This window comes from Nicotiana tomentosiformis, chromosome 3 (genome assembly GCF_000390325.3).
Source record: "Nicotiana tomentosiformis chromosome 3, ASM39032v3, whole genome shotgun sequence".
NCBI classification, from domain to species: Eukaryota; Viridiplantae; Streptophyta; class Magnoliopsida; order Solanales; family Solanaceae; genus Nicotiana; species Nicotiana tomentosiformis.
This window is the reverse complement of record NC_090814.1, coordinates 145,967,328-145,993,988: the sequence shown is the minus strand read 5'-3', so window position 1 is coordinate 145,993,988 and position 26,661 is coordinate 145,967,328. Positions and strand designations below refer to the sequence as shown.

General features: G+C 37.4%; 1 protein-coding gene and 2 long non-coding RNA genes across 4 annotated transcripts in view; 2 read left to right on the top strand and 1 right to left on the bottom strand.

Annotated features, from left to right (window-relative positions):
- The first annotated feature begins 2,395 nt into the window (after positions 1-2,395).
- LOC138908634 (F-box protein At5g03100-like) lies at positions 2,396-3,058 on the top strand. The gene has a single exon (XM_070199316.1). The coding sequence runs from the start codon at positions 2,396-2,398 to the stop codon at positions 3,056-3,058; it is 663 nt and encodes a 220-aa protein (XP_070055417.1).
- A 1,678-nt stretch (positions 3,059-4,736) lies between these two features.
- LOC108947032 (uncharacterized) overlaps positions 4,737-26,661 on the bottom strand; it is a 37,412-nt gene continuing 15,487 nt past the window's right edge. The window contains exons 1-4 of one of the 2 annotated variants that reach the window (XR_011414527.1): positions 9,439-9,513; positions 5,439-5,540; positions 5,188-5,356; positions 4,737-5,110 (exon numbers count right to left, since the gene is read on the bottom strand). This is a non-coding gene — a long non-coding RNA (uncharacterized lncRNA). Of the gene's footprint in view, positions 5,111-5,187; positions 5,357-5,438; positions 5,541-9,438; positions 9,514-26,661 lie in introns of those variants that run through there. The other variant, XR_011414528.1, reaches the window with a different exon arrangement.
- LOC104107341 (uncharacterized) lies at positions 23,025-25,090 on the top strand. Its single transcript, XR_011414526.1, has 2 exons — positions 23,025-23,211; positions 24,671-25,090. It is a non-coding gene; the product is annotated as an uncharacterized lncRNA (long non-coding RNA).

The window sequence follows — 26,661 nt, the reverse complement described above, 5'->3', positions numbered from 1 at the left end:
ATTTTTATTTTTTCTGAATAAATATTTGCTTCTTCTTCTTCTTCTTCTTCTTCTTTTTGTGCATGTGATTATTTCTTTTTCTTTTTCGGGTCCAAGTATTTTGTAAGTAAAGAACTTTTGAAGCAGGTATTGGTGGTGGGTGATATTTTAATGCTGGTTGGAAGTTACAAGTGTAATTTCATATAAAAAATTTATATACACAATGTATAAAAATTATATAATATATATATATATATATATATATTCAGATGATAAAAGATATATATATATATATATATATTCAGATGATAAAAGGAGAAGTCAAAAGCTCATGGCAAATTCAAGATGATATTAAATAAGTTCAAAACATGAGTCTCAGAGCACAAGTTCAATTCAAGCATACATAGAGAGAGGGTAATGTCTTAGCAGATCTTCTTGCCAATTTTGTTGAATCTACCAAAAGAAACAACTTCTTCACAGAGGCTATAAATCTACCAGCTCAAGTTTTATCCACTATGAAGAATGATGAGAAGGGTAGACCAAACTTCAGAATTCGAATTTAAAAAGGATATTTCATCTTTGATCCAGGCTGAATCGATTTTTGTATATACTAAGTGGTTTAAATAGTTCATTTATTGTGAGCCTCAGTGTAAAGGAGAATCCCTCCTTTCTTTTGGATAGGTCTAATGGTAGGAATTGAATTATGTTCATTCAAATATTGTAATAAGAGGTCTGGCCTAGCCCCCTCTATAAACATTCTGATCAATGGTATGAGTAATCAGTTATTTGAATCAGTTATTTGAAAAATAAAATTATATATATATAAATTGTATAACAATTTGCTTATAAAAATTGTATGTAGACTGTTATATAGTGTATAAAAATCATATATGCACTATTATATATGGTATAAAATTTATATATAAAGTGGATCTTACATTTTTCAATGTATCCCTAATGTATTATTAGTGTATCCTAAGCGCTTTTGTGTATCCAAAGTGTATAGGCTGTTTTATGATGTATGAAAAAGATATATTTTGCTACACGATGTATAAAAAGTATATATGCATTTTTATACACAAATGATACATATTGTGCAAATGTATTTTTGTATAAAAATTATATATAAACAGTTAAATGTGTATAAAAGGTGTATATTTACTGTTTTATACAGTATATAAAAGTTTTATATACAGTATTTCCTAAGTTTCACAATATATTCTTAGTGTATTTCAAGTGTGTTGTATATCTTGAGTGTATGCACTGTTTACAAAATCTATAAAAGTTGTTTATACAGTAGCCTGGCTTTATTCTTATTTTCTTCATCTGCAACCAAACTTTGGAAACCAAATTCTCATCCCCAAGCTTCTGATACTCTAAGAGTACAGTTTAAATTATAGTCGAAATTATAATCTTTATTGTAATATGGAGAGGGACGGATATATATGTTTAAAAAGAAAAAGAGTGTTAGAAAATGCGTTGGATAAAGAAACATGTGAAAGCCTGTGGAGATTTGAGTATTGGAAGCGGATATTTATGCTTATGTAATTTTAATGTCTCTTTTTTTAAAAGATTTGGTCAATGAAAATTTCAGGTTGTATGTAGACGATAACAGGGTGATTTTTTGCGGGAAAAAGTTTTTTTTTTTTATATTTAAATTTGGTTTGTACCCAAAATTGGCTTAGTATTTGTGGTTTAAGCCCTTTGAGTGATTCTGAAAAAGGTATTTCATGAGTTCAAACTACTCGCCGGGAGGTACTGGGTTTCACTTTTCACATGTTAGCTGATGTAAGTGTATTTTTTAGTACAAAGTGTTAAATTAAATATTGGCTAGCCCAAATGTTTTAGCAGAAGTTTACAACACATTTTGGCCGTGCCTCTTTTAATTTTATCCGCATCAAACACTCACAAAAAAAGATCTCAAAATGACCCAGAGTCGGATCCCATGCTAATTCTTTATACAATAGGAATTATGGTTATGTTACATGGAGTAGCTCAAAAAAGGAAAGAATTATAAAGTCAATTTTCGTTAATTTTGAAGTCTTAAATATTAAAAAAATAATTAAATTATAAATTTTGTTTGTAAAATATATTTTAAAGGGTAAAGCTTAATTCTATATACACCATGTTTTAACTTTGGAAAACCATGTTTAATTCTATATTCCAAGAACACAAAAGGTTTAATTCAAATATAAACCATGTTTTAATTTGGAAAAAAAACTTTCACGTCCTGAAAAGGAAAGAAAGTATAATTTCCATGTCAACTTATATGGAAAGTCATGACCAACTCCAACGAGGAATAGGAAGTTGTAAAAGAACTGACTGAAATATATATAAATTAGCTTGCGGTTCTTATGCTTATACGAGCCTGTAATTCCAATGGCAGAAAATTAAGGTTCAATTCGCTCTCAAAATTATGGAGGAAATAGGTGATGGAGAGGACAGAATATCAGAGTTGCCTATACAAATAATTCATGACATCTTACGTCGGATTCGCTGTCAATATGGGCTAAAAGAAAAAGCTCGAACTTGCATCTTGTCTAAGACATGGAGTTCAATTTGGAGATCGCGGCCTGAAGTGATAATCAATCAATCCATCCACAACAGTTTCATGAATTCCACGGAGAAATTCGTTAAATTCGTTGATGATTCCTTGCGGTCCCATGTCGAGCAAAACTTAAGAATCGAAATACTCCGCCTCATAAATCTTCGTCTTCCAGAATTGGCGTCTCATATTGATCGCTGGTTGAACTTGGCAATTAAACATAATGTCAGATCTCTAGAAATTCATCCAACGTCTAATTTTAGCTACTGCATACCTGATGCTATTTATGCAGCTAAGACGCTGACTGAATTATCGCTGAACAAGTGCAACTTTGAAATTGATAATAACAACAGTACCACTAATAAATTGCAACGGATAATTAGTACATGCCCGTTTATCAGGGACCTAAAAATAGGTCATTGCACGGGGATCCAGAATTTGCATGTTTTCGGCCTAGTAAATCTGGAGAAATTGGAGCTACGTATGTGTAAGAAACTCGCAAAGGTGGAAATCTGGGCTCCAAATCTTCGATAGTGATGGGTTGAGTTTGGGCTGTCTCATGGGTTGAGTTTGGGCTAGCTTGTAATATGGGTTGAGATGGGTTATGCCCAAATCATCTAATCAGGAAAAATGTTTCATGCCCAACCCATTAAATGTTGGGCGGATTGGACGAGTCAAATGGATTTGGGTTGTTTTTGCCACCTCTACATAGGATTCATATCTCTATCGAATTGTTTTCTCCCTTCAGTTTGCTCCATTGTGAATTGGACGAATTATCGTTCTAATTACTTGATTTATGCATTGCGCTACTTGTTTAACTTGGTATTTGGGCTTTGCACAATATGCAGAGTATTCTTATTTATGAAGATCCAAGTGAAATTCTTGTTCCACCAACTCGAAAACTAGAGCTATGCATAGAGAATTCTTCAATGCATCTTGAGTCATTCGTAAATGAAATGATGTTTTCTCAGCCCATGACAGTATCTATAGTGCATGGCATGGACAGCAAAATACTTCAGGTATAAACATACATTATATCCCAAAATGATAGTGTTTAAGTGATTTTTTTATACAACTCGATATTCTCATACGTACCGCAGTCCTTAAGGCGCACATTTAAACATGTACAAACGAAAAACATTCTCATAATTATAAGGATTTGAACATATGACATAGCACAAATTTTAGACGATCTTTCCCTCTAAATTAAGAGCTTCTTATATCAAGGGGATTGAACTAGGTAAAAATATTTATTATCTTGTTGGCACGGTATAATTTTCTAAAGGAAAGAAATTCAAATTAAGCCTCTTCATTATGTTTTGATATGTTGCTGGTATATATCTAAGATTTTCACGTGGTATGGAATAACAGGCGTTCAGTGAAACAACAAAAAAATACAGAATGAAGCAATACAAAAGATTAAATGAAGTCATTATTCACAAAGGCGCAACTGAGAATGGGGGAACGTCCTGTCTGAACTCTTGGCTCAAATCCACGTCCCTAATTGAACGGATTACCACCTTTATGTTTAAATGGGAGGAACCTCCTAATTGATGTCGCACGTTTCAAGTTTCTTCGGACTTTGCTCTATAGTATAGTTTACATATACATATATTTTAACCTTTCAGTATTTGGAATTAACCAACTTCGCTTCTCTGTGCGATTATATATTGAAAAAGTGTTAATGCATGCTTGGGTGCAACAGGTAAAAGTCTGGTCATGATTTTATGGATAGCCCGAGTGCTAAATTTTCTTCGATGTAGTCTGCTTTTATTTTTCGTTGTTTTATGTTTCTTTTAACTTTCTTGATTTGAGGCTTAAATGTTAGACTCGTCTCAGCCAAAAAAAGAAAAAAACAAGGTTGCCCCATACTCTTTTATATATAACTTAAAATTTAGTTAATAAAAACAGAATGACTGCATAACTTCAATTTAGGTCCATTTCTTTTCTTTCCTTAATAAAATTTAAAATATTCATCTCAGACCCCCTCTTTTATGTATTTTGGTGATCATCGATTGATCTCATTAATTTGCTTCCAACTAGGAGACATCTTTTGTAATACAACAGAAACAAGTTATATGGAGTAGTATTATTTTGTTTTAATTTTTTCGGTTTCAGGTACCCTAAAATTAACTATTGCTAGACATTGAAATTCTTGTATAGTATGTATTGTTCTTTCTCATTTCTGAATTATATTGAAGAAAAGGCCACCTTTTCATTAAGGATCATCAATTCCTCTTTCAAATAGTTTCAAACACAAGACAATAGATTCAACTCCCAACACAGTCATACAATTGATTTAGTTGGTCAGCTTTTTCAAACCACAAAAGACTTGCAACCAGTAAACCTACAACACTCAAACAAGCAAAAAATTAAACAAACCATTCAACATCTTGCACAGTGCAACATCTTGCCTACAGTGCAAGTTATTTTTCATAGACACGCGGGGTTAAAACTTGTTCATGCTTGGTGAATCGTAAACCTTCCCTTGGGATTTTTCACCTTAGGCTTATTGCCATACATATCACGCTCTCCCTTATACTCGTCGTTCACCAAATTTGCATTCTCGATCACCACACCCAAGTCCTACATGCAAACATCACCGACTGTTAAAAAAAGAGATTAGTTGGTGCAAAAATTATGAAATTGGAGGTGGAACTTACAGTAGTAAGTTTCCAGCCGCCATTGAACTCGTATCCTTCAGGAGCCATCTCATCGCAGTCGAAGAGCAAGAGTGGAGCATAAGCTCCGCTCTCTGAGTCCTCTTGCTGTGAACGGCCTCCCATATCCCGGAATCAACGTCACTGTCCCATATTTCTTGCACTCTTTGCACTGAATATGAGAAACTTAGAGAGATGAGAAACAAAGCTTGAGCGTCTAATTAAACAAGGATAAAATTAGGAGTTTGTTTTACTCTTATAACATGGTTAACTGTGTCACGGCGGCCGTGCTAGACACTCTCGCTGATATAGACGCATTATCTTTTTGACAGTTCCTGGCAGTTTTGGCAGCGAAGCTGAAACAAAAACAGAGAAGTAGAAAGTAAGATTACTTGATCTTCATATAAACAAAATGAAAGTCTATGAAACTTATAATCTAACTTTAAAAAAATATGGTATGTTTTCATCATCTGCTCCACCGTTTGGAACCATGGTGGCAATGTGGCTCAACCTAGCACTGATTTCTAGTAGAAATTTTATATTTGCCTTTCTGCCTTTCTAGTAGAATATAGGTGTTAAGTACTCTAGTTTCAGGTGAGAATTGAGGGGAGGAACAACACTCTTATATAGGAGTAAGCATGTGATGTTGGGCATATTTCGATATGTGTTGATGTTACTTTACCCATGTTTTAACCGCTTTTTGATGCTATTTGATCTTTAAAATGCCCAACATGGTTTAATTATTGGTTTTATGACTAATTGAGTTATGTGTGATGAATTAGGGTATTTGGAGTGCAAAAATATGAAGAAGAGGTGCTCTAGGTAGAGGAAGAGAGGTTGGATGTGTCGCATCCAATCTAGAGAAAAAATCAGATTTCGTGCACCCTTAGCAGTGAAGTCGGCCCATAGCATCCGCACCTGGGCAAAGCTGAGAAGGAGGAACAATAGCATGCGAAGCTGAGAAGTGGAGGACGAGGTGGATGCGATGCATCCACCCCAGCATCAATCCCTGTAGCCAAGTCGGATTAGGAATAGGAGAACTTTGGCCCACGACTTTTGTACGCAATATATAAACCAAAAATGCCTCTTTTAGGGCATCTAACATATTGGGAAGAGGGAAAAGGCCACGACAAAGCTGGGGAACCATGAAATTCATCTTGAGTTCTTATTGTTTCTTCTTTTGTTGATTATTATGCACTCTTGTGAATTATTTGATGATTGCATGAACATGAGTGGCTAAGAACCCTATTGTTCTAGGGTTATGGGTATACATGAATGTTGATGTTTGAAGTTTAATTTGACGAATTTGATTTTATCATATTGGGTTGTTTATTTAATTCTATTTTTAATTATTTTGCTGAGTAGCTAACAGTGAAATACTATCTACGAATCTAGAGTTGAACTCGAAAGTGGGAACTCTAGATTGCATATAGAATTAAATAGAGCAAGTTCTTAAACCCAGGCATCGGGGAACGAATTCGCAATTGGGATAGACATTTACCTAATTGCCTTGCTCGGTTGCAATACAGGAATTGTAAATGCGTGCTTGTTAATCTTAATTACATAGACATATAGGTATTAAGTTAGCTTGAATAGGCGAGTAAGGGTTCGACAGATTCTTATGAGTAATATCAACCCTGTCAACCAACAATCCAGATAAATCAGTTAGTTATTTTAAGCTAAGAATGCAACATGATTGTTAGATAACCCGTGATCCTGAAATATTATCTCCCATTGATTGTCATTTAAAACTATTTAATGTTGTGTTGATTTTTAGTAATTCTTTACTTGATAGTCTTTAGGTAGTAAATTAGACAATTATCTATTTTATAAGAAATCGCTTGAATCGATAAGCTATTTGAGTTTGAATTAGTCAAAAGTTAATCATAAGTTTTCGTGGGAACGATACTTTATTCACTACTCTATTACTTGACGACTGCGTATACCTGCGTGAGTGTGTTTGGTCGCAACAACATGTGAGAGAAAACGTGAATGGGGGTGTAGAATGGTGAATTATTGGTGCATAAAGTGTATGTGTTCAACATTATTAGTGTCTAAAATACCTATTTAGTGCTAGAAAATGATACTAATATAATAAATTAAGCACAAATATTATACACACGAAAGTGGAAACTTTTTTAATATTAATTAGAACAACACGGATGATGGAAATACCGAATAAATGAAAGAAGATTGGTTGAGAATATCTATCATAGACTGGCTATCCCAACGATCAGAGAGAAATAAAGGAACTTTAGTCTATGATAAAATATTACTTGACATCCCGTATTTATATTAGTTTATTAATTAATTATAAGTCATACCAACTTGAGTACTATGATTAAGTATTTTAATAAGGTGAGAATATACATATGACAAACGATAGTTAAATGAGAAAATTTTATGTATAAAAACATATGCTACACGTTATGATTTCTATCAACCCTCTTCATAATTAGAAAAGCATGCCTATATAAGCTGAATTCTCAAAGTTCTCATATATAGGCAGTGTTAGGATTTGAACTTGTGAGTTAAGAATTATATTTCTTTGAAGTTGTTGAATTTTAAATTAATAACTTGTATATATTAAATAAATTTATAAGATAAATATAAAATTTGGACTGAAATTAATTGGTTCTACCAAACTTATAAGATGGTCTCTAGCTCCGTCCCTATTCTCATATATAATAGGTAATTTTCTAAGTCTAAAAAGTTGTACTAGCTAGTGAAGATAAACCAGGCGAAAATGCTCTTATAAGCATCAAAAATAAATATTGAGTTTTTCTCTTCTTCAGTTTTTGGCTTTTTGACAGTTGATGTGTATATATGAGCATTTTGGTGCTGTTTTTTTTTTGGTTATATATCCCTATGCCATAATTAACTATGCTAATATTCTGTTTCTTTAAATTTCTTTTTAGAGGACGTGGATTATATATGAGGCGTAGGACTTCCAAGTTTTGAACTCTGTTGTTAACTTGTCAAAAGAACATGAATTATATGTTGACAATTTGAGGATTACAGTAAAAGAGTGAAAGGAAAATATATTTGACATTGTAATGAATAAAGTTAAACATCCGCTAAAGGTGGTTTATAAGAATGAGTTTCTCTAGTGGTAAGCACCCTTAACTTCTAACATAAGAGGTTGTGAGTTCGAGTCACCCCAAGAGCAAGGTGGAGAGTTCTTGAAAGAAAGGATGCTAAGAATTTATCGGAATCAGCCTCTCTACATCAGGTAGGGATAAGACAAACAAAAGAAGAAAATAGTAAAAAAGTAAAATGAAAGGAATGAAATCAACAGAAAATCTAAGATGAAGTTACTATCTTTCTTTTTCAACAGAAAATAAGTCCCATCCCTTTTTAAGAATTTGACCAGTTGAAAAATGTACCATATTCCCACAAATGTCCGGCCACAACACACAAATCGCTCTGTAGAAAGAATACGGTAAAAGCAAAGGCATATAGTGCATGCCTTACAACTAGTACTTTACTTCTTATTTTTGGTGTATGCATTTTGAATAAAAACATCAATAGTAGCGGTAGGAATAAACATGAAGGGCTAATCTTGGCATAAAAATTTAGTATCGTTTTATCCTTTATTTGGTTATTAATTTTGGGATAAATTATTCCAAAATTAATAATAGTACTGGGATAACTTATATATGCGAGAGGGTGGCTGAATACTAATCACAGGATAAGTTATCTTAGGATTAATACAACATACCAAACAGTCAATAAAAAATAATACTCGAATAACTAATTCCAGTATAACTAATCCTAATATATCTAATTAACTCATCCCAATATAACTAATTCTAGCATAACTTGTCTTCAACCAAACGACCCCTTAGTTATCCCTGCCGTATTATTTGGTTGGGAAATAAATTATCCTAGGATTAATTATTTCGGGATTAATAATCCTGGGATAGTTATCTCACTTTCTCATAGGGATAAAAATAACACTACAATCTCGGGATTAATTATACCGCTATTTTTCTCAACCAAATGTGAGATAAACTTATCTCAAATTTAATTGCGAAATTAATTATCTCTTATCCCTCGTACCAAACGAGCGTTTAATGCAGCAATGTTGTTCCTGACAAAGTCCAAACCAAGTTAATTGAACAAGTAGACGAATGCATAAATCAAGTGAAGCAATAATTGAAGTCTAATATATAATGGAGAAAACTGAAGGGAAACAATCAATTACGCAGAGATATAAATCACACCGGTAAAAGGGAGAAAAGAAATTAATACCTCTTTGCAATTAAATACAAATATATGACCCTTTGAATAGTTGAACTTTTCCTCAAGAAAGGAAACGAATTCCTTACTGACGCAGCAGTACCGAGGATTTTTTTCCGACGCTATTCCGAAGGAATTTCCGACGGAGTCCCTCGGTACTTTTGAATTTTTGAATTTTTATTTTTTTAAAATATAACCGACAGACAACTCTCGGTAAGTAATGATACTTTGACCGATCAAAATTTAATTGGTTGTACCGATGCACTCCGTCGGTAATTTCCGGATGGACTCCCTCGGAATATTTTGTATTTATATTTTTCAATTATTTTTTTAGGTTCCGACGGTGTCTCTCGCTGCTTTTAAAAAAAATAAATGAAAAAGAAAATAAAGTTATCGACGTTCTCAATCCTACTGTATTTACATAATATTTTGAATTTTGTTTTTACAGTACCGATGGACTTCCGTCGGTAACTTAAATAAATAATCTTATAGATAATTATTTTGTATTTTTTATTATACAATACCGAGGGAGGTCGTCGGTAAGTCCCTCGGTAAGTATTTACTTAATTATCTTAGTGATTGATTAGCCTATTTATTAAAATTTACACTAAGTAGAGGTAATACACTACTTAAAATATATTAGTGGTAGTTAGCTTAGTAATTTATAATTACACAAAGTAAAAGTGAATTTGTAGTATCCTTAACTACATTGATTAACCTATACATTAATAATTACACACTAAGAAGAAGTGTATTAGTCGTTTCCCTAAGAAATATTAGCGATGGTTTATCTTATAAATTGATAATTACTGTAAGTAGAAGTGTATTAATGGTGTCCTTAAGTAACGTTAACAATTGATTATCATACACATTGATAATATACTAAGCAAAAGTATATTGGTTGTATTTAGCTTGTAGATTGATAATTACAGGAAGTATAAGTGTATTAATAATATATATGTAAGTAATGTTGGTGATTGATTAGCCTATATACATTGATAATAACACTAAGTATTAGTGAACTAGTGACATCCTTATATAAGTAACGTTAGTGATTGATTAGCCGATACATTGATAATTATACACTAAATGAAAGTGTATTAATGCTATTTGTGAGAAATATTTGTGATTGTTTATCTTTAGTTTGATAATTAAAGTAAGTAGAGGTTTATTAGTGATATCCTTAAGTAATATTAGTGGTATCCTGAAGTAACGCTAGTGATTCATTAGCCTATATATTGATAATTATACTAATTAAGTAGAAGTATATTAGTATAGTCTTAAAAACTATTACTGATTGATTAGCTTATGCATTAAGAATTACACTAAGTAGAAGTATATTAGTAATATCAATAAAAAATGTTAGCGATTGATTAGCTTATAAATTGATAATTACATAAAGTAGATGCATATTAGTGGTATGCTTAAGTAATATTAGTGATTAATTAGCCCATGTATTTGTGATGACCCAAAAGGTCATCTTATGATTTAGAACTCGAATCGGCGCTCTTAGACCTTAAAATTCTCATTTTTACCTTCCTCGATTTGCGTGCACAGTCCGGACAGGTTTTCGGAAAGCTTTTATGTTGAAAACTAATGAAAATAAGAATTTTTGCCTTAAAAGTTGATTTTAGTTGATTTCAGTCAACATTTTTGGTAAACAAGTCTGGATCCGTGTTTTGACAGTCCCGGTGGGTCCGTATCGAATTATGGGACCCGGGCGTATGCCCGGAATCGAATTCAGAGCTCCCTAGCTCAAGTTATGAATTTTTGATAAAAATTAAAAGTCTGAAAATTAATTATTTGTAAGAATTGATTGACGTTTGGCATTGTTAGTACCGGGTCCGTATTTTAGTTCCGAAACCCAGTACAAGTTCATTATGATATTTAAGACCTGTCTGTAAAATTTGGTGAGAAACGGAGTTGATTTGACTTGATTCGGACGTCCAGTTGAGAAAATAGAAATTTTAAAGTGTTTTTGAGAATTTCATTTGATTTGGTGCTAAATTTAGAGTTCTAGGTGTTATTTTGGCGATTTGATCTCGCGAGTAAGTTCGTATGATATTTTTAGACTAGTGTGCATATTTTGTTTGGAGCCCCGAGGGCTTCGGTGAGTTTCGGATAGGCCACAGGATGTTTTTGACTTTGGAAATCTGGTTTTTTCTGCAGAATCTGTGTTCTGGCATTTCCTTCTTCGCGTTCGCGAAGGTACTCTCGCGAACGCGAAGAGTAAATTGGGCAGCTGAGGATTTCTTCTTCGCGAACGCGAAGGCTTGGTCGCGAACGCGAAGCGATGGGGGCATTACCCTTCGCGAACGCGGCAAGCCCATCGCGAACGCGTTGCGCTAGGCACTGGGGAGGGAAGACAACTTTTTCTTCATCGCGAACGCGAACAATCGCTCGCTACGCGAAGACCAGGGAAGGGTAGCCTACGCGAACACGATCACTGTCTCGCGAACGCGAAGGCTTGGCAGCTCATACACTTCGCGAACGTGACAGTGCTCTCGCGAACGCGATGACTACTGTCGCACAGCACTTAACAGAACCCAAAAACGAGATTTTTGCCAAAAACTCATTTTTCTCAAAAATCAAACGGTGAGAGGCGATTTTCCAAGAGTCATTTCTTCCCTAAATTGTTGGTAAGTGATTTTAAACCATTTTCTTTCAATTACCCATTACATTTCTTAAATTTTCAACCTAAAATCTAGAGTTTTCATAGTAGAATTAGGGGTTAGGGTAGAAACTAAGGATTTCGGGAATTTGGGAATTTAAACCTCAATTTGAGCTCAGATTCCAAAACTAATTACATATTCGGGCTCGGGGTAAATGGGTAAAAGGATTTTGGTCCGAACCTCGGGTTTTGACCAAGCAGGCCGGGGGGCGATTTTTCTATGTTTTGGAGGAAAATTTGAGAACTTTAATTTATGCAATATAATTAATTCCTTTAGCAATATTTGATATTATTGAGTCATTTTTGAATAGATACGAGTGGTTTGGAGGTGAATTCCAAAGGAAAAGCTATGATTGAGAATTAAGTGGTCTTCGGAGCGAGGTAAGTGTTGTGTCTAACCGTGACTTGAGGGCATTTGGAACCTTAGATTACTTGCTAAGTGAAATCCATGTGAGCGGCGTATATGTGAGGTGACAAGTACTTATGCGCCGCCAATTTACCTGTTTTCCATGTTTCTTTATTTTTCTTATATTGTCTTTTCCTATGTCAAATTGTTACGTGTTACGCTAGTGTTGTTCAATTTATCGTTCTGATCATGTTTACTGATTTTTTAGTGATAATAATATTTTTATTTCAAAGTTGATATTGATATTATGGAACCAAATCATGAAGTAAGGTTTGTACTTGTTATTCTATCTCCCTGTTGTTATTTATGCATTGCATTATGGTAAGGGAGAGTGTTAATGCACGAAGTGTGATGCCATGCCATATTGTAAGTGTTAATGCACGAAAGGTGATACCGTGCCATATTGTGAGTGTTAATGCACGAAGGGGATATTGTGCCATATTGTGAGTGTTAATGCACGAAGGGTAATGCCGTGCCATGATATGACAGTAAAAGCACGAAGGGTGATATCGTGTCGTTTCTATTAATTTTATGGTGAGATTGAGAGTAAAAGCACGAAGGGTGATGTCGTGTATTTTTCCTTACTGTATTCATTATTCCTGTTGATTCATAGTATATTGACTGCTCCGGTGATTCTTTATTTCTATTATTTGTATATACACTGTTAAATTGTACATGTTGATTTGTAGGTGCCTTGCCTTAGCCTCGTCACTACTTCGTCGAGGTTAGGCTCGCTACTTACCAGCACTCTGCACTTTCTGTACAGATTTTGGTACCGGCTCGGGTTGATTGAGATTTGCTATTGGTCCGTTGTCCGGAGACTCAAGGTAGATCTGTCGGCGTTCACAGACCTTGAAGTCCTCGTCTATCATTTATGTCCTACTGTTTTTTTCATTCAGACAGTTGTATTTCTTTCAGACTATTACTTGTAGTAAATTCTAGAATGCTCGTAAATTGTGATTCCAGATCAAGGTGGTAGTAATTAATACAGTTTTATGATATTCCGCACTTATTATATTTCATTTAGTTAATTATTATTATTTTCTGAATGGAAATTAGAAATTGGTTAATGATTATCTAACGTTGGCTTGCCTGGCAAGTGAAATGTTAGGCGCCATCACGGTCCTGTTGGTGGGAAATTTCGGGTTGTGACAATTGGTATCAGAGCACTAGGTTACATAGGTCTCACGATTCACGAGCAAGCTTAGTAGAGTCTGGAGGATCGGTACAGATACGTCTGTGCTTATCTTCCAGAGGCTATGAAGTTTAGGAACAAGTTTCACTTCTATTCTTCTTTGTAGTGCGATTTTGCTTTCTCAATACTGATTGAACTCTTCTACTCTTATTTTCTCGAAGATGGCGAGAACACATACCGCTTCCTCAGCTGAGCAGCAGCCAGAGCCTCCAGTGATAGCTCATATGTGGGGCAGAGGTCGAGGCCGAGGCCGAGGCCGTGCCAGAGACCGAGGCAGGGGCAGGGCTCAGCCTAGGGCTCGAGCAGCAGCCCCAGCAGTGGAGCCTCAGATAGAGATTAATGATGAGGTTCCACCCCAGACTGTTCCTGTCCGACCAGCTCAGGTTTCGGAGGGGTTCATTGCTACCCCAGTACTTCAGGACGCTTTGGTCCGTTTGGTGGGTCTTATGGAGGGTGTGGCCCAGACTGGTGCATTTCCCATGGCACCAGCAGTCTCTCAGGCTGGAGGAGGAGCCCAGACTCCTACCACTCCCACTCCGGAGCAGATAGCTCCCCAGTATCAGGCTCCAGCAGCTCAGCCAATCGGATTAGTTCAGTCGGTTATTGCGGCACAGGTCGGAGATGGGCCAGTTATGTCTTCTGAGGCTTTATGGAGATTGGATAGGTTTACCAAGCTCTTTCCTGTTCACTTCAGTGGTGCTCCTTCAGAGGATCCCCAGGAGTATCTTGACAGTTGTCACGAGGTTCTACGGAACATGGGTATAGTAGAGACCAACGGGGTCGATTTTGCTGCATTTCAGATGACTGGTTCCGCCAAGAAATGGTGGAGAGATTACTTGTTGACCAGACTAGCTGGGTCGCCTGCTCTTACTTGGGACTAGTTCTCTCAGCTCTTCATAGAGAAGTTTCTGCCTATCACATTGAGAGAGGAGCGTCGCCGTCAGTTTGAGCATCTCCAGCAGGGCATTATGACTGTTACTCAGTATGAGACCCGTTTTGTGGATTTGGCCCGTCTTGCCATTATTCTGATTCCCACCGAGAGAGAGAGAGAGAGAGAGAGAGAGAGAGAGAGAGAGAGAGAGAGGGTAAGGAGGTTTATTGATGGACTTTCTCAGTCTATCAGATTGCAGATGGCTAAGGAGACTGGGAGTGAGATTTCTTTTCAGGCGGCTGCTAATGTAGCCAGAAGAGTCGAGATGGTTCTTACCCAGGGAGGTCAGGGGTCTGACAAGAGGTCTCGTCATTCCGGTGAGTTCAGCGGTGCCTCATCTAGAGGCAGGCGTACTTTTGGTAGAGTCCATCCTCCCAGGTCGTTTCATTCAGCGCTCCAGTCATCCCACGGTGCCTCGGGTGGTCGTGGCCATCAGATGCATTATTCCAACCAGCTAGCCTATAGTGTACCACTAGCTCTTATTAGTGCACCTCCACTCCAGAGTTATCAGGATGGTTGTTCAGGTCGACAGGGTCAATTTCAGGGTCAGCAGTCACAGCAGTCGAGGTTATGTTATACTTGTGGTGATCCGAGGCACATTGCCAGATTTTGTCCTCGGGCAACGGGCAACTCACAACATCAGAGTTATCGTGCCATAGTTCCGGCACCAGTTGCCGCACCACCTGCTCAGGCAGCCAGAGGTAGGGGCCAGACAGTTAGAGGTGGAGGTCAGGCCGTTAGAGGTGGAGACCAGCCATCTAGAGGGCATCCTAGGGACGTAGTTCAAGGTGGCGGGGCCCAGCCCTGGTGTTATGCTTGCCCGGCCATGCCTGAGGCTGAGTCATCTGACGTTGTTATCACAGGTATTCTTTCAGTTTGCAGTAGAGATGCTTCAGTTCTATTTGATCCGGGATCTACTTACTCCTATGTGTCATCCTATTTTGCTTCCCATTTGGTTGTGCCCCGTGATTCTTTGAGTGCTCTTGTGTATGTGTCCACACCAGTGGGAGATGCTATTGTTGTAGATCGTGTTTATCGTTTGTGTGTGGTCACCCTTGGGAGTCTTGAGACTCGTGTAGATCTTCTACTTCTCGACATGGTTGATTTTTATGTCATACTGGGTATGGATTGGCTGTCACCTTATCATGCTATATTATATTGTCATGCCAAGACAGTGACCTTAGCCTTGCAGGGGTCACCTCGATTAGAGTGGAGAGGAAGTCTTGGCCATTCTGCTAGCAGGGTTATCTCTTATGTGAAGGCTCGACATATGGTCGAGAAGGGGTGTTTAGCTTACTTGGCTTATGTCCGCAATTCTAGTGCTGAGGTTTCTTCCATAGATTCGGTGCCGGTTGTTGGTGAGTTTCCAGAGATGTTTCCTGCAGACCTGGTGGGGATGCCACCCGATAGGGATATTGATTTCTTCATTGATTTGGCTCCGGGCACTCATCCTATTTCCATTTCTCCATATCGCATGGCCCCGCCAGAGTTGAAAGAATTGAAGGAGCAGTTGCAAGATTTGCTGGATAAGGGCTTCATTAGACCTAGTGTCTCGCCCTGGGGTGCACCTGTGTTGTTTGTGAAGAAGAAAGATGGATCGATGAGGATGTGTATAGATTATCGGCAGTTGAACAGAGCCACCATCAAGAACAAATATCCATTGTCGAGGATTGATGATTTATTTGATCAGTTTCAGGGTGCCAAGGTGTTTTCAAAAATTGATTTGAGATCTGGCTACCATCAGTTGAGGATTAGGGCATCCGATATTCCTAAGACAGCTTTTCGGACTTGGTATGGGCATTATGAGTTTCTAGTGATGTCATTTGGGCTGACAAATGCCCCAGCAGCATTCATGGATTTGATGAACCGAGTGTTCAAACCCTACCTGGATTCTTTTGTGGTTGTGTTTATTGATGATATCTTGATCTACTCCCACAGTCGAGAGGAGCATGAGAAGCACCTTTGGATCGTTCTTCAGACTCTGAAAGACAGCCAGTTATATGCTAATTTCTCAAAATGCGAGTTTTGGTTGAGTTTAGTTGCTTTCTTGGGTCACGTTGTATCAGCAGAGGGTATTCAGGTGGATCCTAAGAAGATTGAGGCAGTCCAGAACTGGCCTAGACCCACATCAGCTATAGAGATCCGTTGTTTCTTGGGTTTGGTGGGCTATTACCGTCGATTTGTGGAGGGGTTATTATCCATAACAGCCTCGTTGACCATATTGACCCAGAAGGGTGCCCCGCTCAGGTGGTCAGACGAGTGTGAAGAGAGCTTTCAGAAGCTCAAGACTGCTTTAACCACGGCAACGATATTGGTGTTACCCACAGGTTCAGGATCTTATACAGTATATTGTGATGCATCTCGTATTGTTCTGGGTGCGGTATTGATGCAGGGTGGCAAAGTTATTGCATATGCTTCACGGCAGCTGAAGATTCACGAGAAGAATTACCCTGTTCATGATCTAGAGCTAGCAGCCATTGTTCACGTATTGAAAATTTGGAGGCACTATCTTTACGGCGTGCCATGTGAGGTATTCACTGATCATTGGAGCTTGCAGTATTTGTTCAAGCAGAAGGAACTCAATTTGAGGCAAAGGAGGTGGCTGGAGCTATTGAAAGACTATGATATCACCATATTATATTATCCCGGGAAGGCCAATGTAGTGGCCGATGCTTTGAGTAGAAAGTCAGTTAGTATGGGTAGCCTTGCATATGTTCCAGTTGGTGAGATACCGCTTACATCGGATGTTCAGGCCTTGGCCAACCAGTTCATGAGGTTAGATGTTTCTTAGCCCAGCCGTGTTCTAGCTTGTACAATTGCTCGGTCATTTTTGTTTGAGCGCATCAGATATCGGCAGGATGACGATCCTCATTTACTTGTCCTTAGAGACACAGTACGACACGGTGGTGCCAAGCAGGTTACTGTTTGAGATGACGGAGTTTTGAGGATGCAGGGTCGTATTTGTGTGCCTAATGTGGATGGACTTCGTGATTTGATCCTTGAGGAGTCCCATAGTTCCCAGTATTCTATTCATCCGGGCGCCGCCAAGATGTATCAGGACTTGAGGCAGCATTATTGGTGGAGGCGAATGAAGAAGGACATAGTTGCTTATGTAGCTCGGTGCCTAAATTGCCAGCAGGTGAAGTGTTAGCATTAGAGACCTGGTGGTTTACTTCAGAGGTTAGATATTCCTGATGGAAGTGGGAGAGTATCACTATGAACTTTGTTGTTGGACTTCCACAGACTCAGAGGAAGTTCGATGCAGTTTGGGTCATTTTGGACAGGCTGACCAAGTCAACACATTTCATTCCTGTGGCAGTTACCTATTCCTCGGAGCGGTTAGCAGAGATTTATATTCGGGAGATCATCCAGTTTAATGGTGTGCCCGTGTCTATCATTTCTGATCGAGGTACACAATTTACCTCGCTCTTTTGGAGGGCAGTTCAGCGTGAGTTGGGTACGCGGGTTGAGTTGAGCACAGCATTTCATCCTCAGACAGACGGGCAGTCCGAGCATACTATTTAGATCTTGGAGGATATGCTTTGCGCCTATGTTATTGACTTCGGAGGTTCTTGGGATCAGTTTTTGCCGTTAGCGGAGTTTGCCTACAATAACAGCTACCAGTCAAGCATTCAGATGGCTCCATATGAGGCATTATATGGTAGACGCTATAGGTCGCCAGTTGGGTGGTTTGAGCGGGGAGAGGCTCGGTTATTGGGTACAGATTTAGTTCTGGAGGGCTTGGACAAGGTCGAGATTATACAGGATCGACTTCGTACAACTCAGTCCGGGAAAAAGTGTTATGTCGACCGTAAAGTTCGTGATATTGCATTCATGGTTGGAGAAAGAATTTTGCTTCGGGAATCACCCATGAAGGGTGTTATGAGATTTGGGAAGAAGGGCAAGTTGAGCCCTAGGTATATCGGGCCATTTGAGATCCTCGAGAGAGTGGGGGAGGTAGCTTATAGACTTGCGTTGCCTCTAGGGTTATCCTCAGTTCATCCGGTATTCCATGTGTCTATGCTCCGGAAATATCATGGTGACCCGTCCCACGTTTTAGATTTCAGCTCTGTCCAGTTGGACTAGGATTTGACTTACGAGGAGGAGTCGGTGGCCATTCTAGACCGGCAGGTTCGTCAGTTGAGGTCAAAGAGTTACCCTTCAGTTCGAGTGCAGTGGAGAGGTCAACCTATTGAGGTAGCTACTTGGGAGTCCGAGTCCGATATGCAGAGTAGATATCCCCACCTTTTCACCAGCCCATGTACTTTTCTATGTCCGTTCAAGGATGAACGGTTGTTTTAGAGGTGGAGATTGTGATGACCCAAAAGGTCATCTTCTGATTTAGAACTCGAAGTGGCGCTCTTAGGCCTTATAAATCTCATTTTTACCCTTGTCGATTTGCGTGCACACACTGGGAAGGTTTTCGGAAAGCTTTTATGTTAAAAACTAATAAAAATAAGAATTTTTGCCTTAAAAGTTAATTTTAGTTGACTTCGGCCAATATTTTTGGTAAACGGGCTCGGCTCCGTATTTTGACGGTCTCGGTGGGTCCGTATCGAATTATGGGACCTAGGCGTATGCCCGGAATCAAATTCGGAGGTCCCTAGCTCAAGTTATGAATTTTTGATAAAAATTAAAAAGTCTGAAAATTAATTGTTTGTAAGAATTGATTGACGTTTGGCATTGTTAGTACCGGGTTCGTATTTTGGTTACGAAGCCCGGTACATATTCATTATGATATATAAGCCCTGTCTGTGAAATTTGGTGAGAAACGGAGTTGATTTAACGTGATTCGGACGTCCAGTTGAGAAAATAGAAATTTTAAAGTGTTCTTCAGAATTTCATTTGATTTGGTGCTAAATTTAGAGTTCTAGGTGTTATTTTGGCTATTTGATCACGCGAGCAAGTTCGTATGATATTTTTAGATTTGTGTGCATGTTTGTTTTGGAGCCCCGAGGGTTCGGGTGAGTTTTGGATAGGCCACAAGATGTTTTGGACTTTGGAAATCTTGTTTTTCTGCAGAATCTGTGTTCTGGCATGTCCTTATTTGCGTTCACGATGGTACTCTCGTGAACGCGAAGAGTATACTGGGCAGCTGAGGATTTATTCTTCGCGAACGCGAAGCGATGGGGGTGTTACCCTTTGTGAACGAGACAAGCCCATCGCGAACGCGTATCGCTAGGCACTGGAGAGGGGCAGACAACCTTTTCTTCATCGCGAACGCGAACAATGACTCGCGAATACGAAGACAAAGGAAGGGTAGCTTACGCGAACGCGATCACTGTCTCGCGAACGCGAAGGCTTGGCAGCTCATACACTTTGCAAACGCGACAGTTCTCTCGCGAACGTGATGAACACTGTCGCCCAGCACTTAACAAAACCCAAAAATGGGATTTTTGCCAAAAACTCATTTTTCTCAAAAACCAAACGGCGAGAGGCGATTTTCCAAGAGTCATTTCTTCCCCAAATTATTGTTAAGTGATTCTAAACCATTTTCTTTCAATTACCCATTACATTTCTTGAATTTTCAACCTAAAATCTAGAGTTTTCATGGTAGAATTAGGGGTTAGGGTAGAAACTAGGGATTTCGGAAATTTGGGGATTTAGACCTCAATTTGAGGTCGGATTCCAAAACTAATTACATATTCGGGCTCGGAGGTGAATGGGTAAAAGGATTTTTGTCCGAACCTCGGATTTTGACCAAGTGGGCCCGAGGTCGATTTTTCGACTTTTTGGAGGAAAATAAGGGAACTTTAATTTATGCAATATAATTGATTCCTTTAGCAATATTTGATATTATTGAGTCATTTTTGAATAGATACGAGTGGTTTGGAGGTGAATTCCAAAGAAAAAGTTGTGATTGAGAATTAAGTGGCCTTCGGAGCGAGGTAAGTGTTGTGTCTAACCCTAACTTGAGGGAATTAGGATCCTTAGATTACTTGCTAAGTGAAATCTATGTGAGTGGCATATATGTGAGGTGACGAGTACTTATGCGTCGCCAATTTACCTGTTTTTCATGTTTCTCTGTTTTTCTTATATTGTCTTTTCCTATGTCAAATTGCTACGTGTTATGCTAATGTTGTTCAATTTATCGTTCTTATCATGTTTACTGATTTTCTAGTGATAATAATGTTTTTATTTCAAAGTTGAGATTAATATTATGGAACCAAATAATGAATTAAGGTTTGTACTTATTATTCTATCTCCCTGTTGTTATTTATGTATTGCATTATGGTAAGGGAGAGTGTTAATGCACGAAGGGTGATGTCGTGTCATATTGTTAGTGTTAACGCACGAAGGGTGATGTCGTGCCATATTTTGAGTGTTAATGCACGAAGGGTGATGTCGTGCCATATTATGACTGTTAATATACGAAGGGTGATGTCGTACCATGATATGAGAGTAAAAGCACGAAGGGTGATGTCGTGTCGTTTCTATTAATTTTATGCTGGTATTGAGAGTAAAAGCACGAAGGGTGATGCCGTGTATTTTTTCTTACTGTATTCATTATTCCTGTTGATTCATAGTATATTGACTGCTCCGGTGATCATTCTGTTGTAGTTCTTTATCTTGTATTCCCCTCAGTATGTTTCCCTCCCGACATTTCCTGTTTAGTTCTTCATTTCTATTATATGTATTTACACTGTTAAATTGTACATGTTGATTTGTAGGTGCCTTGCCTTAGCCTCGTCACTACTTCGTCGAGGTTAGGCTCGACACTTACCAGTACATGGGGTCGGTTGTACTGATGCTGCACTCTGCACTTTCTGTATAGATTTTGGTACCAACTCGGGTTGATCGAGATTTGCTATTGGTCCGTTGTCCAGAGATTCAAGGTAGATCTGTCGGCGTTCACAGACTTTGAAGTCCTCGTCTATCTTTTATGTCCTACTGTTTTCTTTCATTCAGACAGTCGTATTTCTTTCAGACTATTACTTGTAGTAAATTCTAGAATACTCGTGAATTGTAACTCCAGATCCGGGTGGTAGTAATTAATACAGTTTTGTGATATTCCGCACTAATTAAGTAGAAGTGTATTAAGAACTATTACTGATTTATAAGCTTATACATTGAGAATTACACTAAGTAGAAGTGTATTAGTAATACCAGTAAGAAAAATTACTGATCGATTAGCCTATACATTGAAAATTCTACTAAGTAGAAGTGTATTAGCAGTATTCTTAAGAAATATTACTCATTGATTAGTTTATAAAATGATAAGTACACTAAGTAGAAGTGCATTAGTGATATCCTTAAGTAATATTAGTGATTGATTAGACTATTAATTGATACTTAACTACGTAAAAGTGGTTTAGTAGTAATTAGCTTGTAAATTAATAATTATATTAGCTTATGATTTATTTTAAATTATTAATAGTAATTTTATTGTTAATTAATGCTAAAAGATTAATTACACTCTATCATGGTTATTTATATTTCATGGTCAATTTCATTGTTAATTAATCCTAAAAGATGAATTTCTTAATACATGTTAAAATATCTAAAAACTCAATTAAAGTGGATGGGAGGGAGTAATAAAATAATTGATCACATCTTGCTAATTACTACATTTGCTTGAAAATATTACAATTATGGGCATAATATTTTCAGTAACTTAAATATTACACATAAATTCCACAACATGGAATTAAAGCATTTAATAATTAAGATTATTGGGTGGTTTACCTCTTTCTTAACGGCGCCGTTTCAGCCTCTAACCCCACCTTCATTACACTCTTTCTTGGCCCTAAATTCCATAACACATTTTCCTCTTTTTGCCGCTCTTCTTCTTCTTCTTCTAATGGGAGCTTGTCTTTGTTCTTCTTGTCTTTATTCTTCTAGTCTTTGTTCTTCTACTTGGAGCTTTGGGTGTATTGAGGTGGTTATCAGCTGTAGACGAAGGAGACTCGCAATGGCGGAAGCGGTGGTTAGTGTTAGTGTGGCTTTTTTGGCCCCATTTCAACTGGGTAAAGAGAAATAATGCAGTGGCTGTGACTTGAACGGTGCCGTTGCCATTCTAAGAATTGGGCAAAAGAGCAAAACCCTACTAAGACCTTCATGCAACTTTATCTCGGTGAGTTTTTTTTCTCTCCATTTTTGAATTATTTCTATCCTGAATCTCAAAATTAGGGCAGTGTTTCATTTTTTTGGGAGGAATTTTGGTGTTATGGAGGCTTATACGAGATGGATTAGGAGGAATACAGATTTTGTCCGTCAATTTGATTCTCTTGTTAATGTAATCATCTCTTAGTTATCAATATTTTTTTTCTGTATATATTTTGATCATCTTTGCAATTAAAAAGCTTTTGAATGCCTTCTACTTGTTTAGGGGTATAAAAAGTTACTCTAGTTTTGATTGGCAACAAGAGTGATAATTGGACTTTTAATATAAAATCGGTATAAACAAGAAGTGGAAGAGCTCGCTAGGAGTCAGCCGACCAATGAGCAAGGCCAGCCGATCATGCCATCGGAGGAAGAAACCCTCTCATTGTGGTTGAACGTGGTTGGAGGCGTGTATAAGGGTAAATCATACGACCTTTCCTCCGAGCGCAATTTTCATCGCCTCGCGTGTGGACTACAAGGTATATACTTTCGCTTAGTGTGGAGATTTGTCGGATGTGGTTCTTGTATGTTTGGAAATTTTGATTATTCTTACTTAGTGATAATCAAAGGCAATTTTTCAGTACTAGAATTTTGACTGCAATAATAATTTGTGTACAACCAGGTGGAGTTTTTTAGAGTTTCTGCTTCTATGTATTATCATACACTAGGCTCTTGCAAAATGTGGATACTTGACCTTTCATTATTGATAATGTTTGCTGATTTCCTTTCTGAAATGGTGATGGTTGTTTTTATTTATTATATAGATATCACAGCAAAGGTATTTTCTTTAGTTCAGCATAGTATAGAATTTTGTGATTTGTGGCAAAAACTGACTTGCAAGTAAAAACAATGGGGACCTTTAGAGAAATGCAATTTACAGCTCTCAGATTGAAGCTGAAGATTATCTTTGGTTTGCCATTTGGTAAATCCATGCTAATCTCATCTCACGATGAGAAATAACTTTAGGACTTCATTAATAGGAGGCAAATGTGTCATAAATCACGTATAGCATCTAGATAGACAGGTTGCAGGATTATCAGGTACAATCATTCAACTCTACTATGTCAAATTGTAACAGGTTAGAGAAATTATCATGCACTTTTTAAATTGTTCTTGATGCATATGCACCTTCTAAAGATAGATAATTGATTTCATTATCGTTTCCCCCCAACGGAAAGCGAATTTTTGAACTGCCTCATATTTATGATGGTAATGTCAACTGTTTCTAATTGGGATACTTTTTTAATCATCTGTTATTCGAAGACTCTGTTTGATAGTGCATTCTATAAATTTCAATTATCAGAATGTCTATAAGGATGAAAGAAGTTAACTTTTTTCAAGTATGGGAGGTGTAAGACAAGTGAGTCTGTTAGCTTAGATATCCTTGTGGTGAGTGTGGGTAATTTCGGTGTTTATAACTAGAGGTATTTATAGAGAATGACAGGTGGATAGAGGCATTTGATCTAAAATATTTACCCAAAGAAAAAGAATTGTTTATTATGACTTATAGAGGGAAGAGACAAAAGGAGCAGGCTTTTTTCTGGAAAGGGAGTAGAGCTAAGACAAAATGAGTTTGTTAGTACTATTTTTGTGCCTTTTTAGAAGATTGAATTCTAAGGCTTTATTTTGATGGTAGTTGGTAGGACAAAAATATTTTGCCCCATACTTTCTTGATTCCTATCTACCATAATCGGCTTAAAGAACCAAACCCCTAATCATTTCCTTTTTCTGTCCATGTTTGTTTTGTCTTTAGCTCCAATTTACTATCTTATTTATTTATCATTTTGAAATAACCCTAATGAACATTTAGTGGTGAAATCAAACATTGATCTTGTCTATGCCAAACAATAGTGATATCATCAATGATTCAATAGGTGCTGAATTATTCAATTCTAACTCTTTGTGTATCTTTTTCACTTCTCTTTTGTGGATTAAGAGGTATTGGGACATCCGCCACCGTACAAAATGAGTACCTTGAGGAGATGCGGCGAACGATTCGACAACTTTCTAGGAACTATGCGGATGAACGAGAAAAAAGAAAGCATGAAGAGAAGATTAGAGACGCACTTAGAAATGACATCGACTCCCTCAAGGCTCAAGTGAACCATTTAATCGGCCTGCCCTGTTCTAAGCCAAAAAGTCACATTTATGAAGATGATGAAAGTGATGGAAATAATATAAATGATGAAGAATATGAGGGGGAATCCAAAGATGAGGAGTGATTTTATGTTTGGTTGGATTGTTGTTTAGTTGGATGTTAACTTTGAATGTTACATTTTAAAGTTTGGTTGGATAGTTTTGATGTTTGATGTGATAATTTGGATGTTTGGATAGTTTATAAAGTTTTGTTATTGTTAAGTTGAGTTTTATTGTGGTTGCATTTCTATTTCTATTGTAATATTCTGGCTGGCAGGTCTATTGTAATATTATGGCTGACAGGTCTATTGTAATATTCTGGTTGGCAGATGGTGCAACAAAAAATAGGCACTCCCGGCCAAAAATGTACCAGATTTACCGTCAGAGTCCGTCGAAACACTTATTCATTTTCGATCCATAATTCTTAATTAGCGAGGGAGTCCGTCGGTAGACTTGAACCAAATTTTTAAATTTTGTTGAAAATACCGACGGATATCCATCGGAATATGAATTTATTCATATTTTTAATTTTTGAATTGCTAAATTAAAATTCTAAATTTACCGATGGTATCCGTCGGTAATATTAAATTATTATTTTTAATTACCGACGGATATCCATCGATATTGATATTATTAATATTATATTATTTTATAATATACCGACGGATATCCGTCGGTAAGTAAAATTATTTGACAAACTACTGTCAGAAATGTACCGATGGGGTCCATCGGTAATTACCGACGGATTCTGTCGATTTATTTTACCGAGGAAGGTTTTACCTACCTACCTACCACTTACCGACGAACTTCCTTCGGTACAACCTTGTTATCGAGGGACGTCCGTCTGTAATTTGCGTCGGTAAACAAGTGATTTTTAGTAGTGTGGTGCAAAAATTATGAAATTGGAGGTGGAAATTACGGTAGTAAGTTTCCAGCCGCCATTGAACCCGTATCCTTCAGGAGCCATCTCATCGCAGTCGAAGAGCATGAGTGGAGCATAAGCTCCGCTCTCTGAGTCCTCTGCTGTGAACGGCCTCCCATATCCCGGAGTCAACGTCACAGTCCCATATTTCTTGCACTTTTTGCACTGAATAGGAGAAACTTAGAGAGATGAGAAACAAAGTTGGAGCGTCTAATTAAACAAGGATAAAATTAGGAGTTTTTTTTACTCTTATAACATGGTTATGTCACGGCTGCTGGACACTCTCGCTGATATAGACGCATTGTCTTTTCGACAGTTCCTGGCAGTTTTGGCAGTGAACCTGAAACAAAAACAGAGAAGTAGAAAGTAAGATTACTTGATCTTCATTAAAAAAAAATGAAAATCTATGAAACTTATAATCTAACTTTAAAAAAATGTGGCGTGTTTTCATCATCTGCTCCACCGTTTGGAACCATGGTGGCAATGTTGCTCAACCTAGCACTGATTTCTAGTAAAAATTTCATATTTGCCTTTCTGCCTTTCTAGTAGAATATAGGTGTTAAGTACTCCAATTTCAAATGAGAATTGAGAGGAGGAACAACTGTCACGACCCGAAATTTTCCATCGACGGAACTGTGATGTCGCCTAACATTTCACTTGCTAGACAAGCCAACGTTAGAAAATCGTTAAACCAATTCCTTATTTCCATTCAGTAAATAACAATAATTAACTAAGATGAAATATAATAAGTACAAAATATTATAAAACTGTATCAATTACTACCACCCTGATCTGGAGTCACAATTCACAAGCATACTAGAATTTACTACAAGTAATAGTCTGAAAGAAATACAACTGTCTGAATGAAAAA

Coding starts and splice junctions, on each gene's coding strand:
- LOC138908634 (XM_070199316.1), top strand. CDS start 2,396: ATGGAGGAAATAGGTGATGGAGAGGACAGAATATCAGAGTTGCCTATA.